The following is a 25,475-nucleotide window of genomic DNA, read 5'->3' as shown; positions in this document are numbered from 1 at the left end:
TCCCAGTGGCTCTCAATGTTTTACTCTTTTTTCCAAGTACATAGAATAAGGTATCTGAAGACAATGAACTTGAAACTATAGCGGGGGAAACCCAGGGGTCCTACAAGTATTCTCACAAACTAGACCTGTGGGTTGAGATGGCAGGTGGTGTCCACATTCATTTTTTGTGGGGAAATGCCCAGCTTCAAAGAAATCAGATTATTATGGAGAACAGAAAAACAATTCAACAAAGATTCATGGGCATCTGATAGGCATAAATCATCCTTTACATTGCTTTAATCATCTTTCAAGTACAATTATCAGAATTTTAATTAAACAATAACTCTATCAAAAATGGCTAAGTCCTCATGACTGTAATCCCAGCACTTCAGGAGGCCGAGGCAGGTGGATTACCTGAGGTCAGGAGTTCAAGACCAGCCTGGCCAATATGGTGAAACCCTCTCTCTACTAAAAATACAAAAATTAGCCGGGTGTGGTTGTGCGCACCTGTAATACCAGCTACTCATGAGGCTGAGGCATGAGAATTTCTTGAACCCAGGAGGTGGAGGCTGCAGTGAGCTGAGATCATGCCACCGCACTCCAGCCTGGATGACAGAGCAAGACTGTGCCTTAACAAAAAAAAAAAAAAAAAAAAAAAGGCTTGGTTAAGAATACCTGCTGCAGAAAAAGAACTTCTACCCGCTAACATAAACCACATCCTTACAATTCTGGAGATAGGTTATACAGATTCTGTAACTACAAGGAAACTTCTATATGTCCAAACTCTAGGCAGGCCAAAAGCTCATGAGACAATTTTTTCATTAAAATGCTAAAATAAAGGCAGAGAACCTGCACAAATGACGCATCTGGAGGTAGAATTCAAATGTCTCCTTTTAAAAAAGAAAACTCTTAGATCTGGAGAACTATCATTCTACATTCTCACTGGTTTGGCCAAAACTTATAAGCAAGAGCGTCAACCTTATAATTATACTGGTAGAGTTAATAGGTTAAACTCCAATAAAGAAGAAGAGAGAAGAATCAAATAGATGCAATAAAACATGATAAAGGGGATATCACCACCGACCCCACAGAATTACAAACTACCATCAGAGAATACTATAAACACTTCTATGCAAATACACTAGAAAATCTAGAAGAAATAGATAAATTCCTGGACACATACACCCTCCCAAGACTAAACCAGGAAGAAGTTGAATTCCTGAATAGACCAATAACGGGCTCTGAAATTGAGGCAATAATTAATAGCCTACCAACCAAAAAAAGTCCAGGACCAGATGGATTCACAGCCGAATTCTACCAGAGGTACAAGGAGGAGCTGGTACCATTCCTTCTGAAACTATTTCAATCAATAGAAAAACAGGGAATCCTCCCTAACTCATCTTATGAGGCCAGCATCATCCTGATACCAAAGCCTGGCAGAGACAGAACAAAAAAAGAGAATTTTAGAACAATATCCCTGATGAACATTGATGCAAAAATCCTCAGTAAAATACTGGCAAACTGAATCCAGCAGCACATCAAAAAGCTTATCCGGCCAGACGCAGTGGCTCACGCCTGTAATCCCAGCACTTTGGGAGCCTGAGGCAGGCGGATCACGAGTTCAGGAGATCGAGACCATCCTGGCTAACATGGTGAAACCCCGTTTCTACTAAAAAATACAAAAAAAATTAGCCAGGTGTGGTGGCGGGTACCTGTAGTCCCAGCTACTAGGGAGGCTGAAGCAGGAGAATGGCGTGAACCCAGGAGATGGAGCTTGCAGTGAGCGAAGATCATGCCACTGCACTCCAGCTTGGGCAAAAGAGCGAGACTCCATCTCAAAAAAAAAAAAAAAAAGCTTCTCCACCATGATCAAGTGGGCTTCATTCCTGGGATGCAAGGCTGGTTCAACACATGCAAATCAATAAACGTAATCCAGCATATAAACAGAAACAAAGACAAAAACCACATGATTATCTCAATAGATGCAGAAAAGGCCTTTGACAAAATTCAACAGCCCTTCATGCTAAAAACTCTCAATAAATTAGGTATTGATGGGACGTATCTCAAAATAATAAGAGCTATTTATGACAAACCCACAGCCAATATCATACTGAATGGGCAAAAATCGGAAGCATTCCCTTTGAAAACTGGCACAAGACAGGGATGCCCTCTCTCACCACTCCTATTCAACAGTGTTGGCAGTTCTGGCCAGGGCAATCAGGCAGGAGAAAGAAATAAAGGGTATTCAATTAGGAAAAGAGAAGTCATATTGTCCCTGTTTGCAAATGACATGATTGTATATTTAGAAAACCCCATCGTCTCAGCTCAAAATCTCCTTAAGCTGATAAGCAACTTCAGCAAAGTCTCAGGATACAAAATCAATGTGCAAAAATCACAAGCATTCTTATACACCAGTAACAGACCAACAGCCAAATCATGAGTGAACTCCCATTCACAATTGCTACAAAGAGAATAAAATACCTAGGAATCCAACTTACAAGGGATGTGAAGGACCTCTTCAAGGAGAACTACAAACCACTGCTCAATGAAATAAAAGAGGACACAAACAAATGGAAGAACATTCCATGCTCATGAATAGGAAGAATCAATATGGTGAAAATGGCCATACTGCCCAAGGTAATTTATAGATTCAATGCCATCCCCATCAGGCTACCAATGACTTTCTTCACAGAAATGGAAAAAACGACTTTAAAGTTCATATGGAACCCAAAAAGAGCCCACATTGCCAAGATAATCCTAAACCAAAAGAACAAAGCTGGAGGCATCACGTTACCTGACTTCAAACTATACAACAAGGCCACAGTAACCAAAACAGCATGGTACTGGTACCAAAACAAAGATACAGACCAATGGAACAGAACAGAGCCCTCAGAAGTAATACCACACATCTACAACCATCTGATCTTTGACAAACCTGACAAAAACAAGAAATGGGGAAAGGATTCCCTATTTAATTAATGGTGCTGGGAAAACTGGTTTGCCATATGTAAAAAGCTGAAACCGGATCTCTTCCTTACACCTTGTACAAAAATTAATTCAAGACGGATTAAAGACTTAAATGTTAGACCTAAAACCATAAAAACCCTAGAAGAAAACCTAGGCAATACCATTCAGGACATAGGCATGGGCAAGGACTTCATGTCTAAAATACAAAAAGCAATGGCAACAAAGCCAAAATTGACAAATGGGATCTAATTAAACTAAAGAGCTTCTGCACAGCAAAAGAAACTACCATCAAAGTGAAGAGGCAACCTACAGAATGGGAAAAAATTTTTGCGATCTACTCATCTGACAATGGGCTAATATCCAGAATCTACAATGAACTCAAACAAATTTACAAGGAAAAAACCAAACCACCCCATCAAAAAGTGGGCGAAGGATATGAACAGACACTTCTCAAAAGAAGACATTTATGCAGCCAACAGACACATGAAAAAATGCTCATCATCACTGGCCATCAGAGAAATGCAAATCAAAACCACAATGAGATACCATCTCACACCAGTTAGAATGGCGATCATTAAAAAGTCAGGAAACAACAGGTGCTGGAGAGGATGTGGAGAAATAGGAACACTTTTACACTGTTGGTGGGACTGTAAACTAGTTCAACCATTGTGGAAGACAGTGTGGCGATTCCTCAAGGATCTAAAACTAGAAATACCATTTGACCCAGCCATCCCATTACTGGGTATATACCCAGAGGATTATAAATCATGCTGCTACAACTTGGAACCAACCCAAATGTCCAACAATGATAGACTGGATTAAGAAAATGTGGCACACATACACCATGGAATACTATGCAGCCATAAAAAAGGATGAGTTCATGTCCTTTGTAGGGACATGGATGAAATTGGAAATCATCATTCTCAGTAAACTATCGCAAGAACAAAAAACTAAAACATAAAATGGATGTTATTTTATATTTCACAATTTTTACCCCTCTTTTCACGAGGCTTTAAAAGTGTGTAGAAGGTACTTATAGCAGACATCATTTACCTTTTCTTCCACATCCCCTGAAGAATAATCCTCTTCTATAGGACGCCTGAAACATAGATTATGCTGATGCCACCACATCCACCAAAAATCCCACTATAAACAGTACTTAATCTGAAGAAATAAGGTAAGATGATGCAATTGACAGCCTTATTTGGCTTTGCAATTAGAAAAAACCCTAATAGTGACACTTATAACTGGGAAAACCTCACAGTGTTGTAACACAGCATTTGATTAGCACCTAGTGGACTAGCTCTGACCCGTAGCTAGGTTCCCTCACGATGGGGTTTATGATGTCATAGTATAGCTGCACATGTCACAGAGCTACTAGGCCTGCATTCAAGACAATAAAGGATTTTTAAATGTGAATTCACAATATAGCAGACTGCTCTATCAACTCTGCTCCTGAAAAATCAAATCTCTGTACTACCTAGTTTAAGGACTACAATAAAAATACACTAACAAGCTAAGCAAGAAGTTGAAAACTATCTTGATATTTATGTATTAAGACAGGATACTCAAAAGTCTGTTCTATAGGGAAAAAAGCATTTAAGAGAATATTAGAATATTTCAAATGTTTTAAAGCTGAAAATAATAAGAATATTATAAATCAAATACCTGAATAAAGATGTAAAATATTCCACTTTAATTTTTTTTCCCCCCACTGAGACAGAGTCTTGCTCTGTCACCCAGGATGGAGTGCAGTGGTGCGATCTCGGCTCACTGCAACCTCCACCTCCTGGGTTCAAGCAATTCTCCTGCCTTAGCCACCCAAATAGCTAGGATTATAGGCATGTGCCACCACGTCTGGCTGATTTTTGTATTTTTAGTAAAGACAGGGTTTACCATCTCTGCCAGGCTGGTCTTGAACTCCTGACCTCAGGTGATCCATCCACCTTGGCTTCTCAAAGTGCTGGGATTACAGGTGTGAGCCACCGTGCCCGGCCCACTTTAATTTTTAAAAGTCATATTTGATTGTGCTGAGTAAGACAAACACAAAATGAAAAATGTAGTTGGTCTTCATTTTGGTTATCTTGAGTGACTTCCTTCCCATGAAGGTGTTTTTTGTTTTGAGTTGGAGACAGAGTCCAGCTCTGTTGCTCAGGCTGCGGTTCAGTGGCACAATGTTGGCTCACTGCAACCTCCACCTTCCAGGCTCAAGCAATCCTCCAGCCTCAAACTCCCGAGTGGCTGGGATTACAGGTGCCCGCCACCACACCCTGGTAATTTTTTTTTTTTTTTTTTGATACGGACTCTTGTTCTGTCGCCCAGGCTGGAGGGAAGTGGCGTGATCTGGGCTCACTGCAACCTCCACCTCCTGGGTTGAATCGATTCTCCTGCCTCAGCCTCCCAAGTAGCTGGGATTACAGGTGCCTGTCACCACACCCAGTTAATTTTTGTAATTTTAGTAGAGACGGAGTTTCACCATGTTGTCAGGCTGATCTCGACTCCTGGCCTCAGGTAATCTACCCGCCTTGGCCTCCCAAAGTGCTGAGATAACAGGTGTGAGCCACTGTGTCTGGCCTAGCTGTTTTTTTTGTTTTGTTTTTAAGATAGTGTGGCTAACAAATTGCAAATTCAATGCATTTAAATTTTACCTTAAGAATATATGTTGAAAATATTTGTTACAAAGAGATTAGCCAAGTATGATTATTATTTCTATATTTACTATCCATTATCTTCTAAAGAGATGTTGTTGTTGCCTCCAATCCTTTTTTTATGTATAGCGCATAAGCTGAAATCCATAATCTGAATTAAAAAGGGGGAAGAGGATCATTGTTTCTGATACTGTAAACGTAAATGGTCAAATTTCATGTTTCTAAAAAATTCACTTCTTGAAAGCAAAGCAAGTGTTATAATTCAGTCATTCTTAATTATCCAGAAGGGTTTAAATAATCTATTTTGATAATGCTTCCAGTAAGCACTTAAATTAAAATTAGGGTTCTTTATCCTTTGAGAACAGTGCCCTAGCTAAACTTTTTTTTTTCTAGCTAATCCGTACAGTATTTTGGATTTCCTATTTATAGTATTTGGGGCATCATTTTATATTCTAACCAATATGAAATATGTTTCACTTATTATAATAATATATATATTAAAGTACTATAAAAATGGACATGACCTTTATAGAAGTCAAACTCTTTTAGCTCTGGAAGGAACTTTTGAAAGCCAATCTCGTATTTGGTTTCAGTAAGACTGAAACTGATCATAATTTACTAGCCAAATGTATTTCAAAATAATAAATACACATAAAGAATTTGCAATAATATTCTAAGCCAAAAAAAGGCTTTTTATGCAACAGACCTCATATAAGTGCAAACAGCAGGTATTAAAATTGCTCTTAACAGTAATATGGATCATTTCTAATAATGAACAGGAAATGTTCATGCCAAAAGCTAGAAACCAGGGAATGAATGCCTACAAACCACTTATCAAAACTTTCATGTTAATCTTTATTTCTAATCTAAATCAACTCTTTATTGTAATATCTATGAAACAAACTGCAATTCATATGAATTATTCTGATTATCATATTTCTTGGTATGATACCAAGTGATCATACCAATCACTTGGTATAAGTCTAACGAGTACTGACTTGACAAAAACCACCATAGAAAAACAGTAATAACGATAAACAAAATGTGGTACATACATACAATAAAATATTATTCAGCCTAGAAAATAAAGTCCTGTCACATGCTACAAAATGAATGACGGTTAAAGACATTATGCTAAATATGTCAGTCACAAAAAGACAAAATACTGCATGATTCCACCTATAGGAGGTATCTAGTCAAATTCAGAGAAACAGAAAGTAGAATGGTAGTTACCAGTGGCTGAGGGGAAGGGGAAGGGGCAGTTGTTTAATGGGTGCTTAGCTCTAGATCTGCAAGACAGAAAAAGTTCTGGAGATCTGTTTGATTAAAATGTTACTTAACATCAGTGAACTGTGCACTTAAAAATTGCTAACATGGGCCAGGCGCAGTGGCTCACGCCTGTAATCCCAGCTCTTTGGGAGACCAACGCGGGTGGATCACGAGGTCAGGAAATCAAGACCATCCTGGCTAAGACGGTGAAACCCCATCTCTACTAAAAATACAAAAAATTACCCGGGGGTTGTGGCACGTGCCTGTAGTCCCAGCTACTCGGGAGGCTGAGGCAGGAGAACTGCTTGAATCCGGGAGGCGGAGGTTGCAGTGAGCTGAGATCACACCACTGCACTCCAGCCTAGGTGACAAAGCGAGACTCCATCTCAAAAAAAAAAAAAAAAAAAACCTGCTAACATGGTACATTTTACGTTATTTTTCCCACAATAAAAAAATTTTAATAACTATGGCTCCAAATTTGATGGATATAATTAACTGGCTTTTTGCCAAGAAAACACTCATTAAATTGATTTTACTAAACTGCAATGAGACTGATGCTCATCATCTTTAATGATATAATTCTAAAGCTCTGGACTCTCTCGTACTCCTGGCCTGAGAATTATAGTGCAACAAATACAATGGCTGTTGGTGCCAGGAATTATATGAAAACAATTCCTAATGCATCAAAATGAGTAAAATTTAAATTTTCTATGACTTCACACACCCAGGGTCAGAAGCTGAATTGGGATCTAACTTTGAAACTGTCTTCTATGCCACTGAATAATGGAGTAACAGAGTAATAGTATATATGTATCCATAGTGCACATAAACACACATACACGTATAAACTGCTATACAGTATGTATATAGGGAGAGACAAGAGAGCATATATTCATTATTACTCTTAATGAACTATGGATTTTTCTAGGTAATGTTCTCTGAGATTGTCTGGTTAAACACTGAGCACCTATGCATTTCAGGTGATAAATGGTGGAGTGGTCAATGGACTCTAAACCCAGATTGCCTGGGTTCAAATCTTGGCTCTGCCTTTTCTAGCTGTGTCATCTGCAACAAATGACTGAGACTCTCTGTGCCTTGTTTTCCTCAACTGCAAATGGGAATGAAAAAAGTACCTTTCCACAGGGTTGTGAAGATTTAGTCAATGTGTGTAAGGCACTTAGAACCGTGTCTGGCAGCCTGGCGTGGTGGCTCACACCTGTAATCTCAGCACTTTGTGAGGCCGAGACAAGTGGATCACCTGAGTTCAGGAGTTTGAGACCAGCCTGGCCAACATGGTGAAACTCCATCTCTACTAAAAATACAAAATTAGCTGGGCGTGGTGGCATATGCCTGTAATCCCAGCTACTCAGGAGGCTGAGGCAGGAGAATCACATGAACCTGGGAGGCAGAGGTTGCAGTGAGCCAGGATCACGCCATTGCACTCCAGCCTGGGCAACAAGAGCGAAACTCCGTCTCAAAAAAAAAAAGAACAGTGCCTAGCACATACCGAATATTCAATAAAAGCTCACTTTTGTTATTTTTATTATTGCTACATTTTATTCAAATAATTTGGTCAACAAGGTACAGTTTAGATAGCATATATGTATATTAAACCCTTTGATTTGAAAGGATTAAAAACATTTATAAAAATCGTCCCCAAAATGGAGGCAAGGAAAGAAGAATTACATAAAAGTAGATGTCAAAATCAGAATCATTTTGACAAAACGTGATACAGTTTGGATGCTTATCCGCTCCCAATCTCATGTTGAAATATAATCCTCAATGTTGGAGGTGGGGCCTTGTGGGAGGTGTTTGGGTCATGGGGGATCCTTCATGAATGGTCATGAGTGAGTTCTCGCTCTGGTAGTTCTGAGAGCTGGTTGTTGAAGAGTGTGGCACTTCCCCTCTCTCTTGCTCCCTCTCTCTCCATGTGATACCCTGGCTCCCCCTTCTCCTGCCGCCATGATTTGAAGCTTCTGGAGGCTTCCCTAGAAGCAGATACTGGTGCCATGCTTCTTGTGCAGCCTGCAGAACCGTGAGCCAAAACAAACTTCTTTTCTTTATATATTATCCAGCCTCAAGTATTTCTTTTTCCTTTTCTTTTTTTTTTTTTTTTTTTGAGATGGAGCCTCGCTCTGTGGCCCAGGCTGGAGAGCAGTGGTGCAATCTGGCTTACTGCAACTTCTGCCTTCCGGGTTCAAGTTTCAAGTGATTCTCCTGCCTCAGCCTCCGGTGTAGCTGGGATTACAGGCGCCTGCCACCATGCCCAGCTAATTTTTGTATTTTTTTGTAGAGACAGGGTTTCACCATGTTGGCCAGGCTCGTCTCGAACTCCTGAGCTCAAATAATCCACCCAACTCAGGCTCCCAAAGTGCTGGGATTACAGGCATGGGCCACTGCCCCAGCCAGGTATTCCTTTATAGCAATGAAAAGCAGACTAATTTAACACAGCCAGGCCAAATTGCATCTTTAAGTTGTTTTCAGTTCCAGTCCAATGGTCAGAGTACATAAATAGTAAAGTCTAAGAGTTCAGCTCCTTACAAAAATTATAATGCAGTTTGGTCTTACCATGAAATCTGAAATAGTTACAGATTATATTTTAGATTTTTATGCCCAAAGTGGCCAGCAATGTTTTAAAATATCTAGGAGAAATCTAAAGTACCTAAATTAAGAAGCATAAAACATATAATTTTAAGCAAGCTCCTGACATACTGGAACTTTGCTTATAAAACTATAAAAAATTAGCTTTTCTCCTCTATACCCTTTGGAGGCCTACTAAGCATTGTAGATTTTTGTTACTTTACAAAGGATTCCGAATACAATATATTTTAAAACCAGCATAAGCCATTTCATCTTAAAGCCTAATTACTACCATTTTAAGATCAAGGAAGGTCACTATGAGGATAAAAGCAAGCATTTATTGCACATTGACCAGATGCCAAACTCTGTGCTTGTGCTTCACACAAATCATCTCATTTAATCTATGAAATCAGTATTTTCCATGTTTTAGGTAAAGAAAGCAAAGATCAAATGATTAATCTTAATACTTAAAACTGCATAAAATTAGTATCAACTTTAATCTAGTATTAAAATATAGTATGAAAAATACCTTCAACACTACTTTTAAGTAAACAAGCTAAATTTAATTCAAACTGAGTATACATGTATAAATTAAGGCTCTTTTTTTGTTTTTTTTTGAGATAGGTTCTTGCTGTCACCCAGGCTAGAGTGCAGTGCAGCTTCCCAGGCTCAAGCGATCCTCCCACCTCAGCCTCCTGAGTAATTTGAACTACAAGCACATGTCACCACACTCAACTAATTGTTTTTTTGTTTGTTTGTTTTTTGTTTTTTGGAGACGGAGTTTCACTCTTGTCGCCCAGGCTGGAGCGCAGTGGTGCGATCTTGGCTCACTGCAACCTCCGCCTCCCGGGTTCAAGCGAATCTCCCGCCTCAGCCTCCCGAGTAGCTGGGATTACAGGTGCCCACCACCATGCCTGGCTACTTTTTGTATTTTTAATAGAGACAAGGTTTTACCATGTTGTTGGCCAGGCTGGTCTTGAACTCCTGACCTCAGGTGATCTGACTGCCTCAGCCTCCCAAAGTGCTGGGATTACACGTGAGCCACTGCACCTGGCCTAAGTTTTTAATTTTTCATAGAGACATGGTCTCCCTATGTTGTACAGGTTGGTCTCGAACTCCTGTGCTCAAGCAATCATCTCATCTCAGCCTCCCAAAGTGTTGGGATTACAGGCATGAGCCCTCATACCTGGCCTCTTTTTATGTATGAAGCAGTAAACAAGCCCTTGGAGATGAGAAAATGAGAAAGCTCTAGGAACAAAAGACAGGGGAGACCAACTTACAAAGGCAATACCTACCATGGTATATTACCATATCCAATAGTAAATATGCACACATTTAATATTTTTGTTCTCTATTTTTTTTATTTTTGTTTTTTGTTGTGTTGAGACAGGGTCTTGCTCTGTCACCCAGGCTGGAGTGCGGTGGCATGATCACGAATCACTGCAGCTTCAATCAACCTCCAGGGCTCAAGAGATCCTCCCATCTTAGCCTCCTGAGTAGATAGCACTACAGGCAAGTGCCACCATGCCTGGCTAATTTTTTTTTTTTTGTAGAGATGGAGTCTTACTTTGACCCAGGCTGGTCTTGAACTCCTGGGCTCAAGTAATCCTCCTGACTTGGCCTCCCAAAGTGCTGGGATTACAGGCATGAGCCACTGCTCCTCTCCCATTAATTATTATTTTGTATTTGATTTTATTTTCTGGTGGCCATGATTTGCTGGTGCCTGAAGAAAGTGTTTAATCTCACAACTGGGCAAATGGAGCTCAGGTGGTTAGAAACACTTAAAAATAATTCTTGCTTTTTCAACCAAATTTGCTACAACTGGCCTCTACTGTGGCCTCTGAGAAGCCCAGGCTTCAGTACTGCCTGAAGCAGGCTGTGTAAGATTTTAGATTCTGGACTCCTTCTTTGTAAAGGATGACAGCGGCTTCCTAGAGAGGGTGTCTCATACTGATAGGCAGAGAGACAAGCAGGAGAGAAAGACTGGGCAAGGAAAGCATGTGGAGGTTGGAGATGTACCTTTTAAATGTTCTTACTTTACATTTTGAATTGACAGAAAAAATTGCATTTATCATGTACAACATGATGTTTTGGAGTATATATACATTATGTAATAGTTAAATCTAGCTAATTAATAATAGCATTACCTCACATAGTTGTTTTTGTGGTGAGAACATTATTAACATTCAACTATCTCTGCATTTTTCAACAATACATTGTCCTTAACTATAGTCACCATGCTGTATGATAGCTCTCTTGAACTCATTCCTCCTAACTGTAATTATATATTCTTGGACCAACATTTCCCCATCCTTCCCTCTGCCTAAGCACCCCCACCTCTGGTAACCACCATTCTTCCCTCTAATTCTATGAGAACTTTTTAGACTCCACATATGAGTGAGAGCATGCAGTATGTGTCTTTCTGGGCCTGGCTTATTCACTTAACAGAATGACTTCCAGATTCCTCCATCTTGTTGAAAATGACACTTCATTCTTTTTTATGGTTGAATAGTATTCCATTGTGTATACATACCATACTTTCTTTATCCATCCATCCACTGATGAACACCGAGGCTGATTCCGTATCTTGGCCATTATGCATAGTGCTGCAATAAATATGGAAGTGCAGATATCTCTTCCACACACTGCTTTCATCTCCTTTGGATAGATACCCAGTAATGAAATTGCTGGATCATCTAGTACTTCTATTTTTCATATCTGGAGGAACCTCCATACTGTTTTCCATATGGCTATACAAATTTACATTCCCACCGTCAGTGTATAAGTGTTCCCTTTTCTCCATATTCTTGCCAACATCTGTTATCTTTTGTCATTTTGATAATAACCAACCTAACAAGAGGAAGGTGATATCTCATTGTAGTTTTGATTTGCAATTCCCTGATGATTAATGATGTTGAGCTTTTTTTTTTGGTGAGACAGTCTCACTCTGTTGCCCAGGCTGGAGTGCAGTGGTGTGATCTCGACTCACTGCAACTTCTGCCTCCCGGGTTCAAGTGATTCTCCTGCCCCAGCCTCTGAGTAGCTGGGATTACAGGTGCACAACACCACTCCTGGCTAATTTTTTTTATTTTTTGTTTTTGAGATGGAGTCTTGCTGTGTTGCCCAGGCTGGAGTCCACTGGGACCATCTCGGCTCACTGCAACCTCCGCCTCTGGGTTTAAGCAATTATCCTGCCTCGGCCTCCCAAGTAGCTGCGATTACAGGCGCCTGCCACCACATCTGCTTATTTTTGTATTTTTAGTAGAGAAATTTTGTACTGAAAATACAAAAATTAGCCAGGCATGGTGATGCACGACTGTAATCCCATACTCGGGAGGCTGAGGCACGCGAATAGCTTTAACCCGGGAGGCAGAGGTTGCAGTGAGCCGAGATCACATCACCACACGCCAGCATGGGCAACAGAGTGAGACCCTGTCTCATAAATAATTAAATAAAAGCATAGCAATGCAATTATGTACAGTACATATGCTTGATAATAAAAAAATGACTGTTACTGGTTTATGTATTTACCATACTTTTTATTATTATTTTACTTCAAGTTATTTTTAAAAGTTAACTGTAAAACAGCCTCAGGCAGGTCTTTCAGCGAGTATCCAGAAGAAGGCACTGTCATAAGAGATGATAGCTCCATGAGTGTTCTTTCCCTGAGAACCTTCCAATGGGACAGGATATGAAGGTGGAAGACAGCAATACAGATGATCCTGACACTATACAGGCCTGGGCCAACATGTGTGTTTGTGTCTCAGTTTTTAACAAAAAAGTTTAAAAATAAAAAAAATAAAAAATTTCAAACACAGAAAAGGTTTACACAGCATAAGCATAGAAGAAAACATTTTTATGCAGCTGTGTAATATGTTTGTGTTTTAAGCTAAGTGTTATTACAAAAGTCAAAAAGTAAAAAACTTACAGTAAGCTACAGTTCATTTATTGAAGAAATGTTTTATGAATTTAGTGTAACCTAAGTGTACAATGTTTATCAAGTCTACAATAGCAAAAAAATAAAATAAGTTAGCTGGGCATGGTGGCATGTGCCTGTAGTCCCAGTTACTCGAGAGGCTGAGGCAGGAGGATCACTTGAGCCCAGGAGTTTGAGGCTGCAGTGAACTATGATTGTGCCACTGTACTCCAGCCTGGGCAAAAGAACAAAACTCTATTTAAAAAAAAGACAGTCTACAGTAGTGTACAATAATGTCCTAGGCCTTCACATTCCCTCACTGCCCACTTGCTGGCACACCCAGGACAACATCCAGTCCTGCAAGCTCCACTATGGTTTCGTGCCCTATACAGATGTGCCATTTTTATCTTTGATACTGTATTTTTACTGTACCTTTCCTATGTTTAGATACACAAATACTTATTATTGTGCTCCAATTGCCTGTAGTATTCAGTATAATCGCATCCTATACAGGTTTGCAGCCCAGGAATAACAGGCTGTACCATACAGCTTAGGTATGTAGTGGGCTATACCATCCAGGTTTGTGTAAGTACACTCTAGATGTTTGCACAAAGATGAAATCACCACACCATTGGTTCTGTTGGATCATAAGGGAAAAAAAAAAGATGAAATTGCCTAACAACACATTTCTCAAAATGTAGACCTGTTGTTAAGTGATGAATGACTGTACTTGGCCATTTTTATGTCTTCTTTTGAGAAAAATCTATTTGGGTCTTCTGCACATTTTTAGAAAATCAGGTTGTTTTCTTACTATTGAGTTGTTTGAGTCCTTCTGTGTTTCAGATATTAACCCCTTATCAGATGTATAGTTTGCAAATATTTTCTCCCATTCTGTAGGTCCCTTCTTCACTCTGTGGAATGTTTCCTTTGCTGTGGGGAAGCTTTATAGTTTGACGTAATACTGTTTGTCCATTTTTGCTTTTGTTGCCTGTGCTTTTAAGGTTGTATCAAAAAACTCATCGGCCAGACTAACGTCAAGGAGTTTCCTGTTTCCTTGTAGTAGTTTCATAGTTTTGGGTCTTATATTTAATCCATTTTCAAGAGTTGATTTTTGTTGATGGTGAGAGACAAGGGCCTAATTTCATTCTTCTGTGTAAATATCTAGTTTTCCCAACATCATTTATTAAAGAAATGGCCCTTTCCCCATTGTGTGGTCCTGCCATCTTTGTTGAATATAAGTTGGTGTAAGTAAATGCATGGTTTTATTTCTGGACTTTATATTCTGTTCCATTGATCAATGTATCTGTTTTCATGCTGGTACCATGCAGTTTTAATTACTATAGCTCTATAGTATATTTTGAAGTCAGGTAGTGTGATGCCTTCAGCTTTGTTCTTTTTTTTTTTCCTGCATGACAAAGAGTCTTGACTTTCAAATGATTATCATACACCAAGTAATAAGATGTAACAAGTTCTTAAGTTCTATCATCTAGTAAACATGATTAAGAGAAACTAAAAGCAACCCAAACAACTATACCAATATTGTTGTTCTAATCATTAGCAGGAAAAGATTAAGGCTGAATGTTGCTTCACATAGGTTACAAGTAACTATTTACTACTTTTTCATAGATAAAGCCCTGATGAATTCAAGAATGCATTAGGGGGAAAAATTATTTAATCCCTTTCTTTCTTCAAAAAAAATTGGTTTTGTTTAATTAGATCTAAGAAAGAAAATGTCAACACTGATATATATGTTGCTTGAACCAAAAGGCATACAAAAATAGACAACATATACCAATTAATTTTCTAAGAAACATGAAATCTTTAGATAAGTTCTAAGTCTGTAAAAAAAAAACAACAACAAAAAAAACTATATTTGCTACTCTCCAAAAAGTGGAGGGACCTATTATATAATATACAGAAATAATTTAATGCCTTAAGAATATAACTTGAGCTGTGTTGAAGCTTCATATTCCATGAGAGCATCTAAAATGCCAATTCATAGAACAGGTGCTTTTTTCTTCTCCTACCCATTTATGCAGCAGTTTTCACAGATTTCTGGCCGGATGTTGCAGACAAAGGCCAAGAGGTTATTCAAGACTTCATCCTTGTTCTGCTGGAAGTAGGTCTGGAGGGTGATCATCTTTTCTCCTGGGCCTCCTTCTCCACTTCAGTGCTTCAGCTTCGTTCGCCTTGAACTCTTTTTACCCTCTGCAGGCGGCACTGTTCAATTTCAGCCTAAGCTACTTCTTTGGCCTGCTTCAGCCCCCGGTTCATCTGCCTGTGGGCCTTGGAAACCTTCTCAGCAGCCTGCTTCTCGGTCTGTAGCAGCTGCAGGATACCCTGCAATGGACTGGCCATGGCAGTGGTTCCAGCTTCATTCTTTTGGTTCAAGATTCCTTTCGCTATTTGGGGTCTTTTGTGGTCCTGTATAAATTTGGGGATTGTTTTTCCCTATTTTTGTGAAGAATGTCATTGATATTTCTGATAGTGATTGCACTAAATCTGTAGACCGCTTTGGGTAGTATGGACATTTTAACAATACTAATTCTTCCAATCCATGAACATTTACTTGTGTCTCCTTCAATTTCTCTCATCAATGTTTTTTATAGTTTTCAATGTACAGATATTTCACCTCCTTGCTTAAATTTATTTCTAAGTATTTTTTTCATAGCTATTGTAAATAGAGTTTTCTTGATATTTTTTCCAGGTAGTTCACTATTAGTACATAAAAACAATACTGGTTTTTATAAGTTGATTTCATATCCTGCAACTTCAGTGAATTCATGTATTAGATCTAACAGGTTTTTCTGGTGGCATCTTTAAAGTTTTCTAATTTTTGTTCCTTTTTTTAAAGGTTTTCATATGTAAGATCATGTCATCTATGAACAGGGAAAAGTTGACTTCTTCCTTTCCAATTCAGTTGCCTTTTCTTTCTTTTGCCTAATTGCTCTGGCTAGGACTTTCAGTACAATGCTAAATAGAAGTGGCAAAAATGGGCATCCGTGACTTTTCTTTTTTTTTTTTTTTTTTTTTTTGAGACAGGGTCTGGCTCTGCAACCTGGGCTGGAGTGCAGGGGCATGATCTTGGCTCATTGCAACCTGTGCCTCCCAGCCTCAAGCCATCCTCCCACCTCAGCCTCCCAAGTAGCTGGGACTTACAGGTGTGTGCCACCATGCCCGGCTAATATTTGTATATTTTCTGGTACAGACAGGCTTTCACCATGTTGCCCAGGCTAGTCTCTTAACTCTTGGGCTCCAGCGATCTGCCTGCCTCAACCTCCCAAAGTGCTGGGATTACAGGTGTGAGCCACCACACCTGGCCTGGTATCCTTATCTTATTCCAGATCTTAGAGAAAAAGCTTTCAACCTTTCCCCATTCAGCATGATGTTAGTTGTGGGTGTGTCATATACTGCCTTTGTTGCACTGAGGTACATCCCTTCTTTATGTAATTTGTTGAGAGTTTTTATAATAAGGAAATAATGAATTTTTCAAATGTTTTTATGCATGTGTTGAGATGATGATATGGTCTTTTTCCTTCATTCTGTTGATGTGATTTATCAGGTTTACTGATTTGCATATGTTGAAACATCCTTGCATCCCTGGGATGAATGGTACTTGATCACTGTTAATGATCTTTTTAATATGTTGTTGAATTTGGTTTGCTAGTATTTTGTTAAGGATTTTTGTACCTATGTTCATCAGGGATATTGACCTGTAGTTTTTGTTGTTGTTGTTGTTGCATCTTTATATGCATTGTTTTAAAGGAAAATAGTTATTATCTGCCAAAATAGAGGTCTACTTCTGAATGAAACCTGTTTAAAGACATGTGTTTTTCCTGAACTATGTCTGTTTTCTTCATCTAACATTGTCTCTACCTAATACATTCATTACCATAACCAGGCTTTTCTCCCCTATACCTTTTAAGAAAATCACTACAGTTTTATCTCTGATAGGGCTACAAAAATCCACATTTATGGAGAGCACTATGAAGATATCGTCACAACTATTCAATGAAGCAGAAATTTCCCAAAGCCTCTGTTTTCCAAATATAATTCTTAATAGTCTGGGATTTACAAGGGTTATAATAACAAACGATAAAATAAGGGAAAGAAAATAGTCTCTGGCTGAACATAGTGGCTCACGCTTGTAATGCCAACATTTTGGGAGACTGAAGAGGGAGGATCACTTGAGGCCAGGAGTTCGAGACCAGCCTGAACAAGACAGTGAGACCCTATCTCTACAAAAAACTTACAAGTTAGCCAGGCATGGCAGTATGCACCTGTAGTTCTAGTTACTCCAGGAGACTGAGGCAGGAGTATCACTTGAGCCCAGGAGACTGAGGCTGCAGTGAGTCACGATCATATCACTGCACTCCAGCCTGGGTGACAGAGTGAGACTCTGTTTCTTAAAAAAAAAAAAAAAAAGAAAAGAGGTGGCCGGGAACTGTGGCTCACGCCTGTAATCCTAGCACTTTGGGAGGCTGAGGTGGATGGATCACGAGGTCAGGAGATTGAGACCATCCTGGCTAACACAGTGAAACTCCATCTCTACTAAAAATACAAAAAATTAGCCAGGCGTGGTGGCGGGCACCTGTAGTCTCTGCTACTAAGGAGGCTGAGGCAGGAGAATGGTGTGAACCCGGGAGGCGGACGTTGCAGTGAGCCGAGATCGCGCCACTGCACTCCAGCCTGGGCAACAGGGCAAGACTCCGTCTCAAAAAAAAAAAAGAAAGAAAGAAAAGAGGCCAGGCGCAGTGGCTCATGCCTGTAATCCCAGCACTTTGGGAGGCCGAGGCGGGTGGATCACAAGGTCAGGAGATCAAGATCATCCTGGCTAACACGGTGAAACCCCATCTCTACTAAAACTACAAAAACAATTAGCCAGGTGTGGTGGCACGCGCCTGTAGTCCCAGCTCTCGGGAACCTGAGGCAAGAGAATCACTTGAACCTGGGAGGTGGAGGTTGCAGTTAGCTGACATTGTGCCACTGCACTCCAGCCTAGGTGACAGAGCAAGACTCCCATCTCTACAAAAAAAAAAAAAAAAAGAAAGAAAAGAAAAGAATCCCTAAGTCTTACTCAAAAAAGAAACTATAAAATTAATGTTTCTTTTTTCAAATTTCAATGTCTAGCCTATTTTTTTTGTTATTCATTATCTTTTATTGTGGTAAAAGACACGTAACATATTCACTGTTTAAGTGTAGTTTGTAGTGTTAAGTATATTCACATTATTGTTAATCAGATCTACAGAACTTTTTCATCTTGCAAATCTGAAACTCCATACCCATTAAAAAATGACTCCCCATTTTTCCGTCCTCTCAGCTTACTCTTTTACTAAAGAAAATCATACAGAAAAAGGCAAAAGGAGTAACTGTATTTATACTCAGTTATTTTTTCAGTACTGCTAGTGACAAACTACCCATTAGCAAAACTAAGAAAGGGAACTTGAACATTTTCTACGAGTATCCAAACCTCATAATCATTACAAATTACAAAAAAATCTTTAACAGTCTCTCAAACACTAAAATAAATTTGTATGCATTTTTATTGTAATTATAAAACCAAAATTTTTCTGAAATTTGACTCTGATTGCTTTATACTTCCTGAAATTACCTCTGCAACATCAAAATTTATTTAAAGCAAAGTACTGTCACCTTTAATACACTACTGGGATGAAAACATAAAAGCGTATTCTAAAGCCAAAAACTAACTTTTAAAGAAATATACTAGCTATTATATACAAAATTATCAAAATATGAGTACAGATACATAACAAATTCTTGTTGAAGTTGAAAAAAGTTGGTTACTAATATTAACAGTTCACCAGTTACTTTTTATTATGGCCTCTGAACCTTGAATTACCTTCAATAATGAGTTACAGTTCAAAGCAGTGGGTTTTTCTGAATTGGATGACTAAGGAACATTTTATAATACAGATTTAGCATTTATTGAAAAAAATTACTCTCTTCCTTTTTCTTCCATCCTTTGTTCATTTTTATAGATAATTCTAACAGAATACAAATGTTCTGTGTAACAGATAAAATATGAACCATGAAAAACAGCCAGGGGAAAGAATACATAAAAATAAGGAGCAATAGTGAAAAAATCTACAGTAAAACAGAAACTTTTATTTCAAAATTTTAACAGGAACACTTTTCTCCTTCAGTAGGAGTCCCTCAGCTAAGGAAATTAATATACTGAAGCTAAAATACAAGATTCAATAAAACACTGACCTTTAAACTAGATCTACTTAGCTGAAATTATATGAAATCAACCTAACATAATGCAGATCTCTTTAATATACAAATATGAGGTTGCTAACCTATTAACAAGAGAAAATGTTGCTTGAGGTCTTCTATTTGTTTGCTCATTTTTTGTTTGTTTTGTGATTGCCATCTACATCCTTCCTAGGCCTATGTGGGACCAAGAAGATTTTTGGCATAGCTGGGCAAAACAGAGAAATGCCATTCCAATTTTCCACCAGATTAAAAAAGAAAATTTACAACTCGCACATGACAACATTTCCAAGTATCCCTTGTTAAATCGTTCCTACTTCAATCCCCGACGGCATGCCAGGGCTGCTTTATTCCGAGGGACTCCTTACACATTGTGCACTTAGAATGGAAAAGATAAGAAAGGATAAGATATGAAGCCATCAGAAATTCATCAGAAATTCAGAAGAGTCAGTCACTTTTGGCAAACATCATAGGGTTAACAGAGTTCAGCTTGATTAGGAGAGTATTATCTCTGAACAACATTCCCTAGCGGCTTTCTCTGCCTCCCTAGCGTCTCCTTGTTTCCAAAAATACAGAGGTCCTTGGAGAGGTTAAGTGTTATATCAGAACTAATTCTCTCGAGGCAGTATGCTGACCTTGACAATCTCCAGAGTTTCCTTCCCCCCTTTTGACTCCTAGCATACTGCTCCTTTCATCTTTCCCTTCTATCTTTGCTGAAACCTTGAGAAGTAGTCATTTATAAAGAAGAGTTATTTAGCTTTCAGAGTCGAGGCCTCCAGGCTTCAGCAGCAGCTATGGAGAATTATACTTCAGAAAGTCAGTTTTAAGGTACATCCTTTCCACTGGCTCCATCTGAATGACCTCACCCACCTAGGTCTTCATGGCAGTGTTACCAATTCCCAAGAGTCTAGGAACAAGAAAAGTTCAAGGTGTCCACTCTACTGCCTTCAGAGTAGATCATACATTTGTGAAATGAATATGGATTGCATATTAATTATACTTAACTAGGTATAATGACATTTTGTTATATAAGAAAATGTCCATAATGTTTTAAGAGTTGTATACCCAGAAGTAAGTAGGAGTAAAATGACATGATGTCTGAGATCTGCTGAGCAGCTTAAAATACTTCAGCGACAAGAAGAAAAAAAGAAGATAGATGAGGCAAGTGCTACAAAATCTTTTTTTTTAATTTTATTGAGACAAGGTCTCGCTATGTTATCAGGCTGGAGTGCAGTGGTTATTCATAGGCATGATCACAGTGCACTACAGCCTTGAGCTCCTGGGCTCAAGCAATCCACTGGTCTCAGTCTCCCAAGTAGCTGGGACTACAAGGGCATGCCATCACACCTGGCAAAAAATTTTTTTGTATTAATTTATTTTTTATTAAAGAGACAAGCTCTCAAACTGGTCTTGAACTCCTGGGCTCAGGCAATCCTCTTGCCTCAGCCCCCCAAAGTGCTGGGATTATAGGCATGAGCCACCATGCCTGGCCTAGCAAAATCTTAATAATTACTAACTTTATATATATGTGGAATCATTCTTCTACTCTTATGTATGTTTGAAGTCTTTCACAACAAAAGAAGTTTTAACTTCCCATTACCCATTTAAAAACAATATTATTTCCAGAGGATGTAAGTGTCACTATTTTAAAACTACTTGTATTGTACATACAATATTTTTGCTTTTCACCATTTTGATTTCTGGAAAAGATTTCCTCCTGGCCAGGTTATTTAAAATGGACTCTCCAACTTATTATCAACAGTTTTACCAGAATCCAGCGAGTCTAGTCCTGTATATCAACACACGTACTTAATAAATTAGATACCAGTTTCCATTAAAAATAAATCAGCATAAAAATAATTTAGACAAGAAGAAAGCCAAGACAACATTTAACTTCCAGTTATTTGCCATACTAGGATTTGTTGATGGCAACTCCTGCTTCCAACTTTTTGACATTACCACCACCGTGATTTTGTTTTCAAACAGAAGAGAAAGGCTCCATTTATTACTACAAAGTTATAAAACAGAAAAGCAAAACTCCAGTCTCCCCTGGTGTACCTGCACCTCACCTCAATCCATCAGCAGAACAGGGGCCTGACAGCCAAAACCAAGCTCAACAATTGCTAGGTCTCTGATGATTTTCAGAGTATATTCTTGATTAGCAGAAGCTCTGGAAAGGCCAGGACAATCAAAACAACCAGTATCAAATGACCTTAGATGCAAAGAATCAAACCCACTGAACGTTCTGCTTACGCCTTTTGTTCCCACACTGTTTACTGATAATCTGATCATATAAACAAGGAAGGTGAGTGTCAGAAATTCCTCTTTATTCACAACTAAGTTTAAATCTAAAACATATGGAAATTTACAATCCTCAAGTCTGAAGAAAAATGAGACAAGTGGCAAGTAAATATGAAGCCATCAGAAATTCAGAAGAGTCAGTCACTTTTGGCATACATCATAGGGTTAATAGAGTTCAGCTTGATTTCCTACTCCTTGTAAGATATATACTATTGTATGATAGTAACAATACTCATAAACGAACAGCTGCTGGTGTCACAAGAACTTTAATGAGTAATTATGTTCAGAAAATTCTGACTGCTAAGAATTGTCTTCTAATTCTTCAAAAAATCATGATCCATGCATGGCATGGAGGATAATTCTTAGTTAACTAAAATAATCCATAAGTCGGCATACAGATTACTTCTTAATCTCTATATTTTTAGCATGTGAAAGATAAAAACCATAGTTTCAGTTTGATCAAATACTTCAAACAGGCCGGGTGCAGTGGCTCACGCCAGTAATCCCAGCACTTCAGGAGATCAAAGCAGGTGGACTGCTTGAGGTCAGGAGTTCAAAACCAGCCTGACCAACATGGCATAACCCTGTCTACTAAAAACACAAAAATCAGTTGGGCGTGGTAGCACATGCCTGTAATCCCAGCTACTCAGGAGGCTGAGGATAATCATTGGAACCCAGGAGGTGGAGGATGCAGTGAGCAGAGGTTGCAGTGAGCGGAGATTGCACCACTGCATTCCAGCCTGGGCGACAGAGTGAGACTCTGTCTCAAAAAAACAAAACGAAACAAAACAGAAACAACAACAAAAAAATACTTCTAACAATATAAAATAGAAAAACAGCAAAACTCCAAGAATTTACTATCCAGATTTAATAACTATCAATATTTATTAGCATACAACATTATTTGAGATTTTTAAAGAAGCATTACAAATGTAAACACAGGCTTTTTCTAGTTCCTTGATTCTGCCTTCTCACAAGTCTCTATAATCTTCCATTTTATTCAAAACATTCCCAAATTTCTCACATCCCAGTTCTCACCCCTTTGTTTCACAAACCCATCTTTCTCTATTAGTTCAAGACAAATTTCTTAAAAGAGTCTATACTTCCAACTTCCACTTCCCCTCCTCTTACTTATTCTCTAACCTACTAAAACCTAGTTTCTGTCCACTGGTCTCCTATTCAATTCCAAGCCCTCAGAAATCTAAGGCTACTTTTCAGACTCCACATTACTTAACCTGTTGGCAACACTTTTTTTTTTTGAGACAGGGTCTCACTCTGTCACCCAGGCCAGAGTGAAGTGGCTCCAACTTGGCTCACTGCAACCTCAGCCTCCTGGGTTCAAGCAATTCTCGTGCCTCAGCCTCCCGAGCAGCTGCGACTACAGGCGTGTGCCACCATAACCACCTAGTTTTGTATTTTTAGTAGAGACAGGGTTTCTTCATGTTGGCCAGGCTGGTCTCGGACTCCTGGCCTCAAGCGATCCACCTGCTTTGGCCTCCCAAAGTACTGGGATTACAGATATGAGCCACTGCACCTGGCCACCTGTTGGCAATTTCTGAGTGAGGCTCACAGAGGTGGCTGTCGCCCAGCCTGAAGGTCCTCACAATTGCAAATTACCATATTTAGATAATGGAAATCTATTGCTGGGACTTCAGCCCCAGAATTCTGGGGCAAAAGGCATCTGTAGAACTTAGTGAGCCGGGACCCACCTAGAAGGAAGTAGAGTCAGAAGGAAGAAAATGTACTTTCAGGCTGGGTACAAGAAGCTCACGCCTGTAATTCCAGCACTTTGGGAAGCTGAGGTGCAAGGACTGCTTCAGCACAGGAGTTTGAGACCAGCCTGGGCAATATAGTGAGAACTTGTCTCTACCAAAAAAAAAAAGAAAGTGCTTTCAACTACAACTTCAGCAAAGGGCAGAATTGCTGACCAGAAACCATAGCTCTAAAGATTCTGGAAAATCCCAAAATCATGAGAAAAAGTATATGCTTTCTATTCTATTCACACAGACAAAAAGACTAAAGGAGCTACATCAAAATGTTAACAACGATTAAATCTCTGGATGTTAAGATTATGGATAGTTTTTATATTCTTCATTTTAATATTTATTTTCTACAATGAACATGCATTTTTTTTAACAAGGGGGTGTGTGTGTGTGTGTGTGTGTGTGTGTGTGTGTGTGTGTGTGTTTAAGCAAAAGGCCTGGCCTAAATGCCTGTCTCTCAGTGTAACAAAAGGTGTTGCTAGGGAGATACAGCTCTACAGAATACCGCAGAAAATCTCCAGGGAACGAGTGGGTGTTGGCAGCTTTAAAGAGGAAAGAAAAGCAGGCTGGGTGCACAGGAAAGGAGAGCTCTCACACCAGTCTGGCCTAATATAACCCAAGAAGTGCCTGGTGTTTCCCCTGGGCCTGCCAGTCAACCACCAAGTCCTCTTTATTCTCCCTTTAATGTACCACAAAGGTCTCACCACTGCTCTGTATCTCACGCTACTTTGACTCCACCAGGCACCCTGATGGTGTCTTCAGTTCCGACTCATTGACTTTCAATTCCACCTCCACATGGCTACTAGTGTCAAAACTGAAAATACGGTGGGCACCTGAAAATATTTCAATACTATTTAGAGTACAGTGTACTCTAAACCCTGAAATGTATACGATCCTCTGCTTACCTTTACCAGCTGGACTGCCCAGCCCAAGACACCTGGCTCCAGTTAAACTCAATACCCATAGTTCCCTGAACATCCCATGCTCTGGCTCTGTGCCTCTGTGCACACTCTTCGCTCTGCCTAGAATATGCTTCCTCACCTTATCAACCTGGCAGACTCCTACTCATCCTTTGTGTCTAGCTCAAAGGAGATCTATAAAGCACTCCTAGTCAGCTGGCTGCTCCCTCTTCTGTAGGCCTTATTCATTTTCTACATAGTATTTTACAGCACTTCTTACCCTACTGGAATTATTGCTAAAATATCTGTCTACCCTACCAAACCATGGGATATTTAAGTCCTGAAACTACATATCCACATGCATCCGGAATAATTAGACACAGCAGACATTCAATAAATATTTGATGAACTAACAAATGTGTTTATTTTTACTATATTTTTAATAGATATCTCAGAAATAAATTTTAGGATCTAGAAACAGGTACTAACTGATACTGGTGACCTCTGAATGAAACCAATTCAAAGTTCGAGACCTAACTGAAAAGAAAGTAATGATTAAGACAAATATATACGGGGCAAATGGTAAGATTTCTATCATCTTAACAGCTAAGGACATCAGAACTGTATCAATTTCGAATTAGCAACCCTCTCAAATCATACTTTGAGGATTACATATTCAGGAAGGGTTTTTGTTTTTCCTTCCATAGTGGTGGTGGCAATGGAGATGGGGCACTGCTGAATGTCTGTTAAAATGCAAGGCTAATTACAACACGTATCTTTTCTTCACAATCAAATAAGCAAGAATGGATGATAACCAGGGAACATGGAAAATTTAAGATCAATGGCAAGAAAACAGAATCTGCACCTAATTCTCATTTCCATATATTTTGACTTTCAACGGTGCCTGTCTATTGCCTAC

At 39.1% G+C, this 25,475-nt stretch overlaps 1 protein-coding gene and 1 pseudogene across 22 annotated transcripts in view; both read right to left on the bottom strand.

The window, feature by feature from the left end:
- The window catches only part of CREM (cAMP responsive element modulator), an 87,770-nt gene that overhangs the window by 40,415 nt on the left and 21,880 nt on the right, over positions 1-25,475 (bottom strand). For 2 of the 22 annotated variants that reach the window (XM_055092635.1, XM_055092637.1), the window contains exon 1: positions 4,000-4,279. The exons of 17 other annotated variants lie outside the window; for them this stretch is intronic. In XM_055092635.1, coding sequence (XP_054948610.1) covers positions 4,000-4,077 — 78 coding nt within the window. In that variant the 5' untranslated portion in view covers positions 4,078-4,279. Of the gene's footprint in view, positions 1-486; positions 609-3,999; positions 4,280-25,475 lie in introns of those variants that run through there. 3 more of the 22 variants (XM_055092647.1, XM_055092640.2, XM_055092648.1) reach the window with 2 other exon arrangements.
- LOC129393194 (V-type proton ATPase subunit G 1-like) lies at positions 6,037-25,469 on the bottom strand (annotated as a pseudogene).

The sequence above is a fragment of the Pan paniscus genome, chromosome 8 (genome assembly GCF_029289425.2).
Source record: "Pan paniscus chromosome 8, NHGRI_mPanPan1-v2.0_pri, whole genome shotgun sequence".
NCBI classification, from domain to species: Eukaryota; Metazoa; Chordata; class Mammalia; order Primates; family Hominidae; genus Pan; species Pan paniscus.
The sequence above is the reverse complement of the archived record's forward strand: the minus strand, read 5'-3'. Positions and strand labels throughout refer to the sequence as shown.